This window comes from Arvicola amphibius, chromosome 1, assembly GCF_903992535.2.
Source record: "Arvicola amphibius chromosome 1, mArvAmp1.2, whole genome shotgun sequence".
NCBI classification, from domain to species: Eukaryota; Metazoa; Chordata; class Mammalia; order Rodentia; family Cricetidae; genus Arvicola; species Arvicola amphibius.
This window is the reverse complement of record NC_052047.1, coordinates 66,455,858-66,470,418: the sequence shown is the minus strand read 5'-3', so window position 1 is coordinate 66,470,418 and position 14,561 is coordinate 66,455,858. Positions and strand designations below refer to the sequence as shown.

Below are 14,561 nucleotides of genomic sequence, written 5' to 3'. Positions count from 1 at the left end.
GATGCCCCGATCAAAACCTCTTTCTACGTCTGTGTTTCAGACTCCTGCCCGGGTGCCACCTCCCCTTTAAGAACTTGCTGCGCCCTCGCGCCTCCTTTTTCTCGCGCGTACTTCTTCTAGAACTATCCCGCCCCCTGGAGGCGCGTCTGCGTCACCGCGTTGCTGGGTCCTCGCGCCTGCGCTGTGGGACCACCCGGGCAAATGACGGAGACTGGCGGGGGGCCTCGTCTGGGAGGGGCGGTACAAGGGCGGTCGCGTCGCACGTCACGTTGACTTCCGCTCCTGCGCCGCGAGCCTTCGTGAGGATTTGCCTGCCGCGCTCTGGGGCCTGTGACAGGCATCTCCCTCCACCGGAAAGGGTGGGCGAAGGGAGCTGCCGCATCCGGCGATCTGTGTCACAGCGGCCCGGAACACTGAGATTAGGTTTCCTGAGGCGGAGGGTCAGGCAGCGAGTGCGGCGCACCGAGGCTCATGACCGTCCAGATCCTTGGCCCGCGGGGACGGATCGGTCGCCCCTGCAGTGGTCCAGAGGCTATCACTAGCAGAGAGAGTGTCCTGTGCGGCCAGCGTGCGAAGGCCAGTTTGAGTATAATTTAGTGACATTTTTCCTTCAAGAGCCAGTACCGGCTTGGTTTCGACTCCCACACAGCTGACTGTAGACCGCCGGAGTTAGTGTCATCTTCAGAACCTTAGCTAATTACCATCAAAGGTCTTGATGGCTTTCGGTGGCAATGAGCTGACTAGCCTCCTTCGCCTGGGAGACGTCCTACAGAGACACCCTAGGGCCCTAGCAATAGTCCCCACTACTTGTTGGGACCCAGTAAACTTTGTTGCTAAAACCAAAACTGTGAAGTACTGGATGTTAACTCTGCATCTCCGCGTCCCTTTTCTAGATATGGATCACAAACTTTCACAGTTGATAGAGGAGCTCACAACGTCAGGAGAATCCCAACTGAATGCTCAGAAAATGAAGGAACTGAAGAAAATTTGCAAGTATGTATTTAGGTTAAACGTGTATAATAACTGGTCCTGTGAGCACCCACACTGAACCCTTCTGCCTTCTTGTACATCTCTGCCACCTCCTGCCTTCACCATGGAAAGAAGTTTTCTAACCACTGGGGCATGGAAGCACTTGCCTGTTGGGAGGTGGAGGCAGGGAGGGTCATGAGTTCCCGGCCAGGATTGGCTATATAGTGAGACCTTGTGTCAGAAACTGTAAAGAACCACTAAAAGAGTTCCGGGGCTGTAATCTCCAGTGAGTGTTAAGCAATCATTATATGTCAGTAAAATATAGCTCGAGGGACGAACTCAGGAGCCTCAGGCATGATAGGCAAACTGTCACTGAGCTACCCCTGCCTCTACTCTTCCTTCCTTTTTCCTTTTATTTGAGACAGAGTCTTATGTAGCCTAGGTTGACCTCTTACAATGTAGCTGAGGCTGGCTGTGAACTTCTGATGCTCTGCCCCCACTTACCAGGTGTTCTGTTGGGTTCTTAGGCATGTGCCCTCAGAGTTCTCACTGTTCTGAAGGTTGTTGTTCCCATCTTTATTAGATGAAAACACCCTGCCTTGCCTCAGAAGGCAGTCATATTTAGTGAGGAAGCACACTTCCTTCATTGCCTTGGTAAGTGATTATTTAGAAAGTGCTAGAATATTTACATTTCAATAAAGCCTCTAGTTCAGGCCTGGTTTTGCTGCACACCCCAGAAAAGCTCTTCTGTCTGATTTACACAGGGTATTGGAGAGGGAAAGAGGACTGTGAGCATCTTTCTGTTTCCTGTAGAAGAGGCAGGGGCCATGTACCTGGGACTGTCCTGCTAACAATGGGCTTTAGATGACACCTCTGGAGGGGTTCCAGGTTTTTCTGTCTCAGAACAAAGACTTGAACAGAGACATGTGGATAGTGGCAAGTAAAGCAAGAAAATTTGTTAAGAATGAATACTCTTCCAAGGAGAAAGCTGGCTAGAGATGGGAGAGAGTTTAGCATCTCAGATATCCCTGGAATACAAAGAGCTCTTGTGTTATCTTATTGTGAGCTTTCCCTGCTCTATCTGTTGTATTTCTACATGCATTCCTTGTCTGTGGTAGTTTGAATGAGAATGGCTCATATATTTGAATGCTTGGTCTCCAGTGGTGAAATGGTTTGGGAAGGATTAGGAGGTGTGGCCTTGTTGGAAGAGGTGCGTCCCTGGGTGTGGGCTTTGAGATTTTAAAAGCCCGCACCATTCCTAGTTAGCTTTCTATCTGCTGTTGTTTCATGTTGTCTCAAGATGGGAGCTCTCAGCTATTGCCTGCCTGCCTGCTGCCATACTTCCCACCATGATGATCATGGACTCACCCTCTGAAACTGTAAGCCCCAGTAAGCTCTTTCTTCTATAAGTTGCCTTGATTGTGGCGTCTTATCATAACATTAGAAGAGTAACTAAGACAATGCCTCATTAGCATATTAAATCCCCGGGGGGGGGGTGGGTGTTTTTAGTTATGTAAGCTTTGTAGAAGGTCTTTGGGGTCTCACTTTCCACCTGATATCTGTAGTTTTAGGAATCCATTGGGAAAGCAAGGAAGCTGAAGAATGGCAATCTGATGGCTGTTAAGATGGTAACAGTGCTTCCTCTGCAAGCCTGGCAGCCTGAGCTTACTCCTTCCTCCCAAGAGGAGGTGGAAGGAGAGAACCTGCTCCACAGAGTTGTTGTCGTGCTGTCTCTACACATGTGCTGTGGAATGCGCACTCACGCATGCTTCAAGAGTCAAACACACAACAATAATCTTTTAAGTTAAAAAAAATGATCATCTAAGCTTCCGTAACTACTTCCATATCTCAGGGCATGTAAGAGGAACCACAAAACTGTTACCTAGTGACTGGGGAGGAGGATTCAGATTCTCCAGCTTAGTCTGAAATTGCTGTATCTTAGATGACAAGAATTAGAAGACAAAGGACTTAAAAATCAATGCCCAAACAAGAGTAAAATGATCACTGCAGCCAATGGCCTGGAACTCATTCGCTTTCTGTTGCTGGGATAAACACCATGACCAAAAGTAACTTGGAGAGGAATTGTCTATTTCATCTTACATCTTATAGTCTGTTGGTTGGGGGTAGGGAGATCGCACAAAGATGGAGAAAGACCACCAATGTCTAATAAACCAGAAGCAAACTTCATTCCAGAAACAAGATTTCAGTCTCTCTTAGCGTCCGTATTGTTGTCTAAGTTCTCTGGGATTGTGGTTTGTAGGCTGGCTTTCTTTGCTTTATGTTTAAAAACCACCTATGAGTGAGTACATGTGATAATTGTCTTTCTGTGTCTGGGTTACCTCACTCAAAATAATATTTTCTAGCTCCATCCATTTTCCTGCCGACTTCAAGCTGTCATTATTTTTTCTGCTGTGTAGTACTCCATTGTGTAAATGTACCACATTTGGCATTTATATCTTTAATGAGCTCATGTCTGAGCATTCTGTGGCTGGTGTAGCGTACAAGTACTCGGGATATCCACAAGCTATAGTTTAGCTGAAGAAGTAACCTATGGATGGAGGAAGGTTCATGACTTTTTAGTGAGGACCTCAGTAATATGCTTGTTATTTGACCATGCTTTGGGTAATTGCAAAGGTTGGGACTGAAAACAATAGTTCCTTTGACTTTTGAGTGTTCCCATCAACTCTGGTTATGCATGGGTTTATTTAGGAAGGGATCCTGGATTATTGCTTAAGGCTGTGTTTATTTACTTTTCTATTTCTGTCATAAAAACACTATGATCAGAAAAAGCAACTTGCAGGGGAAAAGGGTTCATTTTGTCTTAAAACTCTCAGGTCACATTCCACATTGAGGGAAATCAGGGCAGGAACTTGAAGAAGAAAGGAGGAAGGAACTGAAGCAGAATTTGTTTAGGGGTGCTGCTTACTGAGCTTGCTCAGCCTGCTTTCTTTACAGTTTAGGACTACCTGCCCAGGAGTGGATCACCCCCAGTGGGCTGGGCCCTCCTACATCAATATTAATTGAGAAAATGCTCCCACAGACTTGCCTATGGGCAGTCTAATGGAGACGTGTTTTTTTTCCAGATAACTCTAGCTTGTTAAGTTGACCAAAAAACAAACCAACCCAACCCAATAATCAGGACATTCAGAGAACAAACCCCATATTTAACATTTCCCACCACATTAATAATTTCCTGAAGCACCTCAGCAGTTTCTACTGTTAGAGGAGGTATGTCCCTGGGGCAGGCTTTGAGGCTCCAAAAGCCTCCTGCTATCTCCAAGCTCTCTTTGCCTCCTGCCTGTGGTTTAAGGTGTGAGCCTTCAGCTATTGTTCCACCATTGTGGAATCAAATCCTCTGAAACTCTAAGCCCAAATTAAACCCTTTCTTCTTTAAGTGGCCTTCGTCATGGTGTCTTATCACAACAACAGAGAAGTCGCTCAGACACAGAGAAACTTCTCTGGTTTTATTGTAGTTAACAGGTTTCTTAACTTTTCTTCCCTATAAGGAGGCTTTCAGTCACCAGCCTACATCTGTGGGTCCCTGCTGGGGTTGTATGATCCCAATTAGTGGGTTCCTGATGTGGGAGGGTATTCACTCAGAATGCAGAGAGGTGAAAGTTTGAGTAAATGGTCTATTGGTATACTTCCTCTTTTTCTTCCTAGATCCTCTACTTTTTGTTAGGAGTACAAATAGTGAGGACCAAGAATAGCAAGAATAGATCCTTCCATCTTTTTTTTCCCCATTAACGCCACAAGAGGGCGCAGGAACTCAGGACAGCCGGCCGAAAGCCGCTGTTTCGCAGCTGGGAATCGAACTCGGGACCTCTGGATGCGCAGGCAGTGCTCTTAGCTGCGAGCCATCTCTTAGCTTGATCCTTTCATCTTTTGACCAAACCTCTCACCAGCCAGCCTATATTAAAACCAGAAGATGTTACAGTAAAATATTGGTCTCTTTTTCTTTAGGTTCTCAGGATTAATATATTTATTTGTCTGCATGTTTGAAATGTATTATTTTTCTATTTGTATACACATTAGTGCACATGTGAATTCAAACAGGTGCATACGGGTATGACTGCACTCATGTAGAGGTCAGAGGATGACTTTGTGGAGTTGGTTCTCTCTGTCCACCTTTATGTCGGTTCTAGGGATCTAACTCAAGATCTCCAGACATACCCAGCAAGCACATCCACTTGTTAAGTCATTTTGACAAAATCAAACTTAGTTTCAGTTCTTGAGGATGCTTTGTAGCTGTGCAACCAAGGTAACAGAGGATGTATCTTAGGAGAGACAAGAAGCAGCCTCTGGGGGTGGAAAAACACCTGCCTTTGACTTGTATGTAGACTCCTCAAGAGACTCAAAGGACTCAGACACCCTCCAGTCCATCACACTCACTGGGATTCCAGGTGAGGCCCCAGCTTTTCTGCTTCTCGTTTTTGTTTTTGTTTTTTTGAGACAGGGTTTCTCTGTAGTTTTGGAGCCTGTCCTGGAACTAGCTAGTGTAGACCAGGCTGGTCTCGAACTCACAGTTATCTGCCTGCCTCTGCCTCCCGAGTGCTAGGATTAAAGGCATGCGCCACTGCCCACCTGTTTCTCATTCTTAGCTAGAGTTGGAGCCAGGTAGTGTTGTCTCTTCAGGGATCATGTGTAACTGGAGACTTCTCTCTGTCTTGCCTGCACCCACTGGACTGGTTTCTCTTCAGCTCACTGCTCCCAGCAACTGCTTATAATTATTTGACTGGTGGATTAGGCTATAACTGGCTACCTCTCACTTGCTAATTAACCCGTTTTTAATAGCCTGTATATCACCACGTGACCTTGTCGTTATCTTAGGTGTTCTGGCATCAAGTTCTATCAGTGACTCCCTGGTATTTCTCTCAACCCCACCTTCTTTCTCTCTCCCTCTCTGCTTGGATTTTCTGCCTAGCTATATTCTATCCTGCCATAGGCCAGAGCAGGTTCTTCATTAGCCAATGGGAGGAATACATATTCACAGTGTACAGAAGGACATCCCACATCCCACATCAATCATGTCCTGCATTAATGTTCCTGAGATTGGAATGCAAGTCCCTGCTACAAGCACATTTCTTCCTACTTTGATGGGAAAAGGCTTCTCCTGGGAGTCTCCAAAAGGTTCCAAAGCACTTGACTGCTCTTTCAGAGGACCCGGGTTCAATTCCTAGCACTTATGTAGCAGCTCACAATTATCTATAACTGGGGACCATCAGGGTAGCCCTGTTTCAACAAAACTCATTGGCATTTATTTTTTTAAATTATTTTATATGTATGGGTGTTTTGCCTGCATGTAGATTTGTGCACCATGTTCATGCCTACCCAGGGAGGCCTGAAGAGTGTGTAGGATCTCCTAGAACTAGAGTTAGGGATGGTCGTAAGCCTCCATGTGACTGATACAAATCAAATCCAGGTCCTCTGGAAGAACAAGTAGAGCTTTTAACCACTGTGCCATCGCTGCAGCCTCTGACATTTGATTCTTAGTGTAATGTTTATAATGCAAAAAGTATTCTTTTATGTGTTTCAGCCGCAGTGTTTATCTTTGCAGTGCTGGAGGTCCAGCTGAGGACCTCACATGTGCTAGCCATGTGCTTTGCCACTGGGCCACATCAACAATGGCTTTAGCCATTTGAAAATGTACAAAGAGTTCTTGGTTCATGGGCAGTACAAGTACAGAAACAGGACAGGAGTGGGCCACAGTTGGTGTTTAGACCCTGGTGTGTCTATTCAGCTTAAGAAGGGAAGAATAAAGATTGAGTGCTAAGCACAGTCCCTGCCACTTGTAACTGTAGTGTCCCTACACAAAGAGTGATGCTTATTTGTCTTTTGTGAGTGAGCATTTGGTTAGGCTGACTTGTGCCCTTAGGTCTTCAGAGGAGCAGCTGAGCCACGCCTACCACCTGCTGAAGACACAGCTGACCCAGGACCATGCTGAGATCCGCCTCTCAGCCTTCCAGATCGTGGATGAGCTCTTCGCCAGGTCTCATCAGTTCAGAGTGCTGCTTGTTTCTGACTTCCAGGAATTCCTGGAGCTCACACTGGGCACAGATAACGAGCATCCCCTACCACCCCCACGGGAGGCAGCTCAGAGGCTAAAGCAGGCAGCCATGCAGGCTGTGGAAGGTTGGAATGAGAAGTTTGGGGAGGCCTATAAGAAGCTAGCCTTGGGCTACCACTTCCTAAAACACATCAAAAAGGTAAGTGAGTCTTGGGCAGTCTGCTTCCCTGTGGTGGGTGAGCCTGGCCAACTAATGAGGGAAAGAGCTCTTTTCATTGAGGGTTTGGCAGGGTGCACAGCCCTGGTAGGCAAGGCAGCTGGATCAACATGCAGTAGAATGGAGGATGCTCCCTGAAGGTCAGAACAGCCGTGAGGAAGAAACTGCACCTAGCACCTGCCTGAGAGTGGAGCTAAGCCTGTAGAATCCTACTCCTAGATGCCCTCCCTCTGCTTTAGGATGGGCTCCCCTTTCTGGGACATACCCTATTCTTGCCAGTAAGCCATGCTTAGTTCTTGCCTTGAGCTCTGACTGGTGCTGGGCTTAGTAAGACACCAGGTTCTGTTCTGCCTTCAAGCCCTCCTGTCACTGCCCAGATTCTGTCATGCCCCTGTCAGCAGCACAAGCAAATGACTGGCCTTCCTGCACGGTCATGGTTCTTGTATGGGTGTCACCTACTCTCTGGAGTGTAGGCATAGACTGCTCTTATGTTTCCCAACTGCTCGGACCTGAATAATCACACAAACTATATTAATTATACACTGCTTGGGCAATAGCTTACATGTATTCCTAGCTAGGTAAATTAACCCATTTCTATTATTCTGTGTATTGCCATGAGGCTGTGGCTTACTGGATAAGGTTCCAGCATCTATCTCCTTCAGCAGCTATATGGCGTCCATTGACTCCACCTACTCTCTCCATATATCTCTGTTCGGATTTCCTGCCTGCCTGACTTTGCTCTTGCTAAGCCATTCACCAAAATAGCTTTATTCTTCAACCAACAAAAGCAACACATATATAGAAGACATCCCACATCATTGGAGTTCACTCCTGGGTGGTGTGTATGTTCTGGGTCTAGCTGATAACCCCTGGCCTGCAGTTAGAGTAGCATTCTGCTTCCCAACAGTGTTGAACTTGGCATTGGATGTAGAAGATGTGGCAGGATGAGGCAGCCTTGTTTGAAACGTTGTAGATTAGGAACCATCAAGTTGTGGCCTTGTGTTGATGGCACTGTGTCTTTTTGTACTTTGTGTTTGTGCTTGTTGTAGGTAATCCTAAACTTCCTTTTCAATTTCTCAGGTGGATTTTCGGGATGTCAATGCTAGGTCTTTGGCAGAAAGGAAGCGAGAAGAGGAGAAACAGAAGCACTTGGATAAAATCCACAAAGAAAGTGCTGAACGGGCTAAGAGAGAAATGGAAGGTAAGTTCCTAGGCTAAGCCCTTGAAACTGCCCCCGTGGTCCCTTGTGCTTGTTCCCTAGTTGTTCTTTAGTCTAGACTGAGACCATGCAGGCAGGTTTGCAAGACAGAATGATTCAGGATGGTGTTGAACCGTCACAGGCTGCCTGGATAGTGCAGTGTCTCCTGGGGATGTTGTCTTCCTGTAACTATTTAGCATAAGACTCTCTGACAGAGGGAGCTGGACATAGCTGTGACTTCAGGAAGAGTCATACACTCTGTCACTAGCTAGAGGCCTTCTTGCTGTTCTTCTCATGTCCAGCATCTGTTCTGCTAGTTCTGTTTCCCAGATCCGCATCCTTCCTGGAATCAGCCTGTTCTCGCGAGCAGGTCTTAGGTTATCTTTCTGTGTCCAGAGCCTCTCACATACACCTGTCCTGTGAAAACCCAGGCCTTGGGGAAGGCTACGGGGAGACAGCTGTGCTGTGAATGGCTTAGAGGGCTCCAAGAGGGGGCACCCGGTAAAGTATGTAGTGGTGATGACCTCTCTGGGACCACCATTCTGAGTGGAAGACTGGCCTGTGGTAGTGGTCACTAGGCTCCTGTGACTGCACACAACCGTGATCAGAGATGCACTCCAGAGACTAGAGCTATTGCACTAATAGTTTATTAAGTGGTTGGAAGTGTTCTGATTATGCACCAGCGCATTGGCTTTCCTTGGCGGCACCATGATCTTCACTTTGGTGCCCTGGGGAGCAGTTCCAGGCATCTGTTGCTCTTTGGCTCGAGATGACAGAATAAGCAAGTGTTTCCATGTCTGCAGAAATGTCTGATGAAATTGGATACAGCCTGACAGAAGTGGAGAACTGCTTTAACTCACTGCTGTGCCCCTTGGACTTGTGGCCCATATCCAAGGAATAATTCTTTGGTGAGGCATCTGGCATAACAGAGGGCCATGTTCCTTGCGTCTTGAGTCCAGATCTGGCAACTTCTCGTGAGTCTGGTCTCCCTTTATCTCAGAATGAAGAGCAGCCATGCTGTAGCAAGGACCTGGTTGACTCTGCATACCATGTAGATCTGTTGTTGATCGGAAGGCGTTGGCCTAACAGCCACACAAGACCCCTCCAGGGATGAGGATGAGCACAGTGACCCAGAGGAGTTCCTGAGGAGCCATGGGCTAGGATCGCCAGTACACACTGGATGTGGAACTCCCCTCAGTAACTGACAGCTGGGGCTGTGCAGTGCCTGCCCATGCACTACCCTGACCTAGTCAAGGTTTGTTAGCCTCCGTCACTGGCACTGGGTTGTCTCAAGGTAGATTTAGACTTGGGAACTGCAGTTCCTTGGGTGGGCGTATGAGGAATAGAGGGACCGCCATCTGTTTAGTCTTTCCTGTGTCCTCTTCTCTGAGTTTCTGCCACCATGGGGATATTTCAGTCATTACAGTCCTCAACATAATGAGGTTATGAGCAGGGATACAGACTCCATGACAGATGTATGGGCATCTTACCTGAAGGTCCACCAGGGCACCTTAGGCCTAGGAGGAAAATGTGATCAAAGTATGATTTCTTGCTGTGTTTACAATGATAAGGGATGTGGCAGAGTTGTCCTGGCCCTAGCATTCCAGCCATGTGGGTACAGAGGGTGCTTACTTGTCCATCTATTGATCTTGCTTGGGCCAGATGTCCTCACAGGTGCTATCGTTCACCTTGTGGGATATTGTTGGGAGGGACTGGTGCTCCTCATGATCCACAGCTCCACAGTTATATCGCTGATGTACTGCACCTTGCCTTGGAAGCATACAAGTGCTAGTGAGGTCCTTTCTGGTGTTGTGAAGGAAATGAAGACCCTGTCAAAAAAAAGGCAGAAATTGCAGGGGTCACTGAGACCCTGGGACCAAGAGGTGGAGTCAGTCCTGAGAGAAGAGGAAAGAGAAGGTGACGGAGCAGTCTAGCCCTCTGCTGGAAGCCAGGGCTGGAGCCAGTGGAGCTGTGTGAGGGGCAGCCTCAGTGCAGAGCCAGAATGGTTGATACTGTCCCAGAGTTTTTCCACACGGTATGTTTTCTCTGCTCAGAGTTGACCAGTGTCTGGAACATGATTGGAGTCCACTTTCCAATGGGTTTCATGGCTTCTGCTACATGACTGGCCTAGCATCCCTCTGTGACTTGCTTTGCCTTGGTTTAGATGGTCTGAAGGTGCAAGAGAATGAAGACAACCTTGCTGTCCTCCATGCTGCTAGAGATTCGGTCAAACTCATCCAAAACAAGTTTCTGCCAACTGTGTGCTCCTGGGTCCAGGTGAGGCTTAGTACCTGGTCTTCAGCAGTGAACTTGGGTTCCAAGACCAGGCAAAGCAAGGATGTGGAAGGAGGGAACACTCACCTGGGTGGGGATGAGCATTTCTTCCTCTCCCTAGAACTTTGTCCCTTCCTAGAAGGAAGGGCTATCATGGGTCTCCTGGCCAGAACAGGCTCTCTGGGGATGGGCTAGGAACTTTGCGAGTCATGCTTTGTTTTACAGAGGTTTACCCGTGCAGGGATCTACAGTGAACACTTAAAGCAGGCCATTGACCTGAAAATGAAATTGGAGCTTGCTCTGAAGAAATGTGAGGAACTGAACATCAAGCCTGAGAGAGAGCCGAGGAGTAGGGTGAGTTCCTGGAGCTGAGGCTGAGAGGTCTCAGGAGTTTGCACTCAGCCATTTGAGCGGGCAGGCGTCACCAGCTTCAGAAGATTCTGGGCTTTTCTTTACTGAGTTCTTATGGTGGGAGTCCCAGATCAATCTCTCCCAAGAGATGACCTACCTGCTCCTCTTCGCTTGGGGTTCTGACCTATCACTCATCAGGTCTCTGTGAAGTCAGTTCATGGTGGCTGCATTCCTGTTGTTAGGGTCTGTTCATCCTGTGTTATAGCCAAGGATACTTACAAAGTACTGAAAACCCGTGCATCAAGGGCTCCTCCTGAGAGCCCGAAGAGCTAGGCTGTGCCCTGGCTCAGTGTTTAGTAGGTGGGGGCTTCTGTGGAGTTGCTGTCTAATAGGGAATCCTGTCTCTGGGCAGGCAGACAGAATGAAACCCTCAGAATGCTCTGGTGCAGTCAGGTGAGCATGGCTACTGTGCCCTTTGGGATGGGGACCTGAAGGCCACCTGTCTGTTGGATTGCATGTGGCCCCAAACTTGGATAGGCTAAGTTGTTTGTGGGCAAAAACAGGGTATTTTTGAGATTCGGGGGCCTGACAAGGTGCTGTATCTCCCTGAGTGAGGATCTGGTGTTGAAATAGAGCAGGGGTACATGGGTTCTCTGGATGGGACCAGAGAGATGGGAGTCCCAAACAGGGCCAGAGAGAGGTGTGGGGCATGTGTTCTGGGTGCCTGGTAGTGGGTAAGTGCGGCGAGCGAGCCCTGACCAGCAGGGAAAGATCACCACCGACACAGGATTCTTCTCTGATCACACTTTAATGAAGCGCTGCTTGGTTGAGGGAGAGCTGGAAGCAGGGGGCTCCGAGCCGGGCTGGGTGGCGGCTTATATAGAGGAGGACGGGGCGTGTCTACTGATTAGGTGACGTGGCAGAAAAGGATTGGTGGAAACCTGTTGCTAGGCAGATGTGGCGCGAAAAGTTCGCGCCACATACTTGTTTACTTTAGCCCTCGGCGCCATCTTGTAATGGCGAAATGTAAGTGCGGCCGCCACAGTTCCCCCTTTTAATTTTATGACATTTAAAAGACAGTCAAGGCTGAGGTCAGAGGACCTTACCCTGAAAATGTAGACATGTCCCGTTTTTCTCAGGGATGGGAAAAATAAGCAGGACTACCCATATGCATAAGGTCATGATCTCCTGAGTGGATCTACTCAGTGCACTCTTAGGTGCAAAACCTCCTGTCCAGGACTACACATCCCCAGATTCAGGGGAACCTCATCGATCCCTCTTTCCGAGTGCAATGGCTCAATGGCCTTCGGGTGCAAAAGCAGGGATTAGGGTCAGGAGTCCTGTAAGATGCTGATCCAAGCTTGGGGGGGAGTTACCGGCCTCCAAGGCTGCGAGGGCACGAGCAATGGCCACCTTTTCCCGTTTCCTTACCCGAATCAGCCTTAGAATCAGAAACAACGCCAATATCACTCCCGAAGTTAATATTAATCCTAGCACGCCAACCCCTGCCCATTCCTTAATATATGAAAAGGTATCTACCAGCCAATCTGTAAATTCCCCCAGCGAAACCATAGTCGCCTGGGTTTGATTCAAAGCCAAAATCTTCAAACTAAAATTTGCTTGCAATTGTTCCAATTCCCTTGTCCAATTGCCATTTAGATATTGAGAAATCGCTCGGGATTCATTAAGGGTAGCAGTATAGGGGGTAACACACAAGTGCTTAGTACGATCTACACAACCAAAGGTAACTATATCAAACATTTTTAACATATTTCTTTCCACCAAATCAACTCTCTTATTTAACAATAAAATACCTGACATTAATTGATGGTTAATCTTTTCTTGTATATACATAGCGTCCGAGGTTTTTTGAACCACGGAATTGATAAAAGTAACTGTCTGAACTTGATTGGCCATAGCTACTCCTGCAGTAACAGCCGCAGCAGCAGACACTGCAATAGCCGTCACAATAGTTGCTGTAATGCCAAAATCCCTTTTCCGGCGAACCAGGGTGGCTAATGGAAAGTTCTTAGGATTGGCTTTTACAGGCAAAAACACAAAGGTAGGGATGCGCATAACAATCGCACCTGAATGGTAGAAATTCCAACATTGTGACAGAGAGCAATTATCCTTCTTGCAATCAACTGCAGTATTATTTGAACTCCCTGTAGTATTAAACAAAAGCCAGACAAAGGGAGGATCCAGGCAAACTCTGGTTTGCCGTAGAGTAGTATTATGTTTTTTCTCTACACTAGTTATATTAATTTCTTTAGAAGTGTGATTCATAATCCCTGTATAATTATTTAACATAATTATTCCAGAGCGAGCAAATGTAGCAAATGGAGACAACTCAGTTATAGCTCCTCTGGAATTCATAAGTATCCATGGTGTAAAGGGTGATCCAACCTTTATCATAAGTTTTCTTTTAACCTTAAAATGGTTAAGATTCCTAAGAACCCATCCAGAATTATTGTAAAACTTATCATATCGTCCTTTGCAATCCACAAATTCAGGGGGATAGCTCAATCATTACCAGAGCATCTAGGGACAGACCAAGAAAAAATATTATTACTAGTATGATTACTATTGCCAACCTGTGAATCACTATTATTAACCTTGCTAACCTGTACCCAATTGGGCGTTGTAAGGTTGCAACTGATCCCATAAGTGGTAACATTAACAGTATCATTGGAACCGGAATAGGAGCCAGATCCAGATTTAGCTCCAGATCTAACCTGAGGCCAGGGCTGCGCTAATGGCCTTTCTCAAAAAATTGGGAGTATCTTCTAAAATGGATCTCTAGCTACAGTAAGATTCATGGCATCTAGCAAAATGCAGTCTGAGATAGAAGTGCTCTGATTTGTGGTAAAACATAAAGTTCCTGCTAGGGGCACTACAGTTGATTAAATTTTTGTTCCTGAGCATCCACCTTTTGCAAACTAAGTTCAATTGGCAACTATCAACAAAAAATTGTGGCAATATTGTGGACTCATTGTGAACAGGAATTGGAATGGGCCATGTACGGGCCACAGCCCAGAAATAAGATTCTTCAGATTCAACTGGAACCGGCAGGTTCACCAACAGGATCAGGAGCAGCAACATCTCCTTGCTCTTCGTCAGGCTGTTCCAGTGTTGTCACGATCCTTGTCAGTCTGGTAGGGATCCACACCGGATCTGGCCGATTCTGAGGAAAGACACAAACAGCTCCCCTGGACCTCTGTATCACAGGGTCCGGTCCATACCATTTGTTATCAATTACATCCTTCCATTTTACTAATTCTGTATTTCTGTGACTGTGGTCCATATGTCTTTCCGCGGCTGAACAGCCATTGGAATCCAAGGTCAAAAAATTAAATGTAAAGAGAGCGAGAGATATTCTATCTCGCGGGGATGCACCCTCGGCTATTCCCCTTTTTTGTTTTTGAAGCAATTCCTTAATGGTGCGGTTAGCCCTTTCCACGATGCCTTGTCCTTGTGGATTATAGGGCAAACCAGTAGTATGATTAATTTCAAAAATAGAGCAGAACTGTTGAAAACTTTTAGAG

The 14,561-nt window shown here is 46.9% G+C and overlaps 1 protein-coding gene across 1 annotated transcript in view; it reads left to right on the top strand.

The window, feature by feature from the left end:
* The first annotated feature begins 273 nt into the window (after positions 1-273).
* The window catches only part of Uvssa (UV stimulated scaffold protein A), a 42,953-nt gene continuing 28,665 nt past the window's right edge, over positions 274-14,561 (top strand). The window contains 9 exon segments of the mRNA XM_038309498.1: positions 274-576; positions 894-993; positions 6,845-7,175; positions 8,274-8,394; positions 9,195-9,474; positions 9,476-9,556; positions 9,558-9,587; positions 10,554-10,668; positions 10,891-11,019. Of these exon segments, the coding sequence (XP_038165426.1) occupies positions 896-993; positions 6,845-7,175; positions 8,274-8,394; positions 9,195-9,474; positions 9,476-9,556; positions 9,558-9,587; positions 10,554-10,668; positions 10,891-11,019 (1,185 nt within the window). The 5' untranslated portion in view covers positions 274-576; positions 894-895.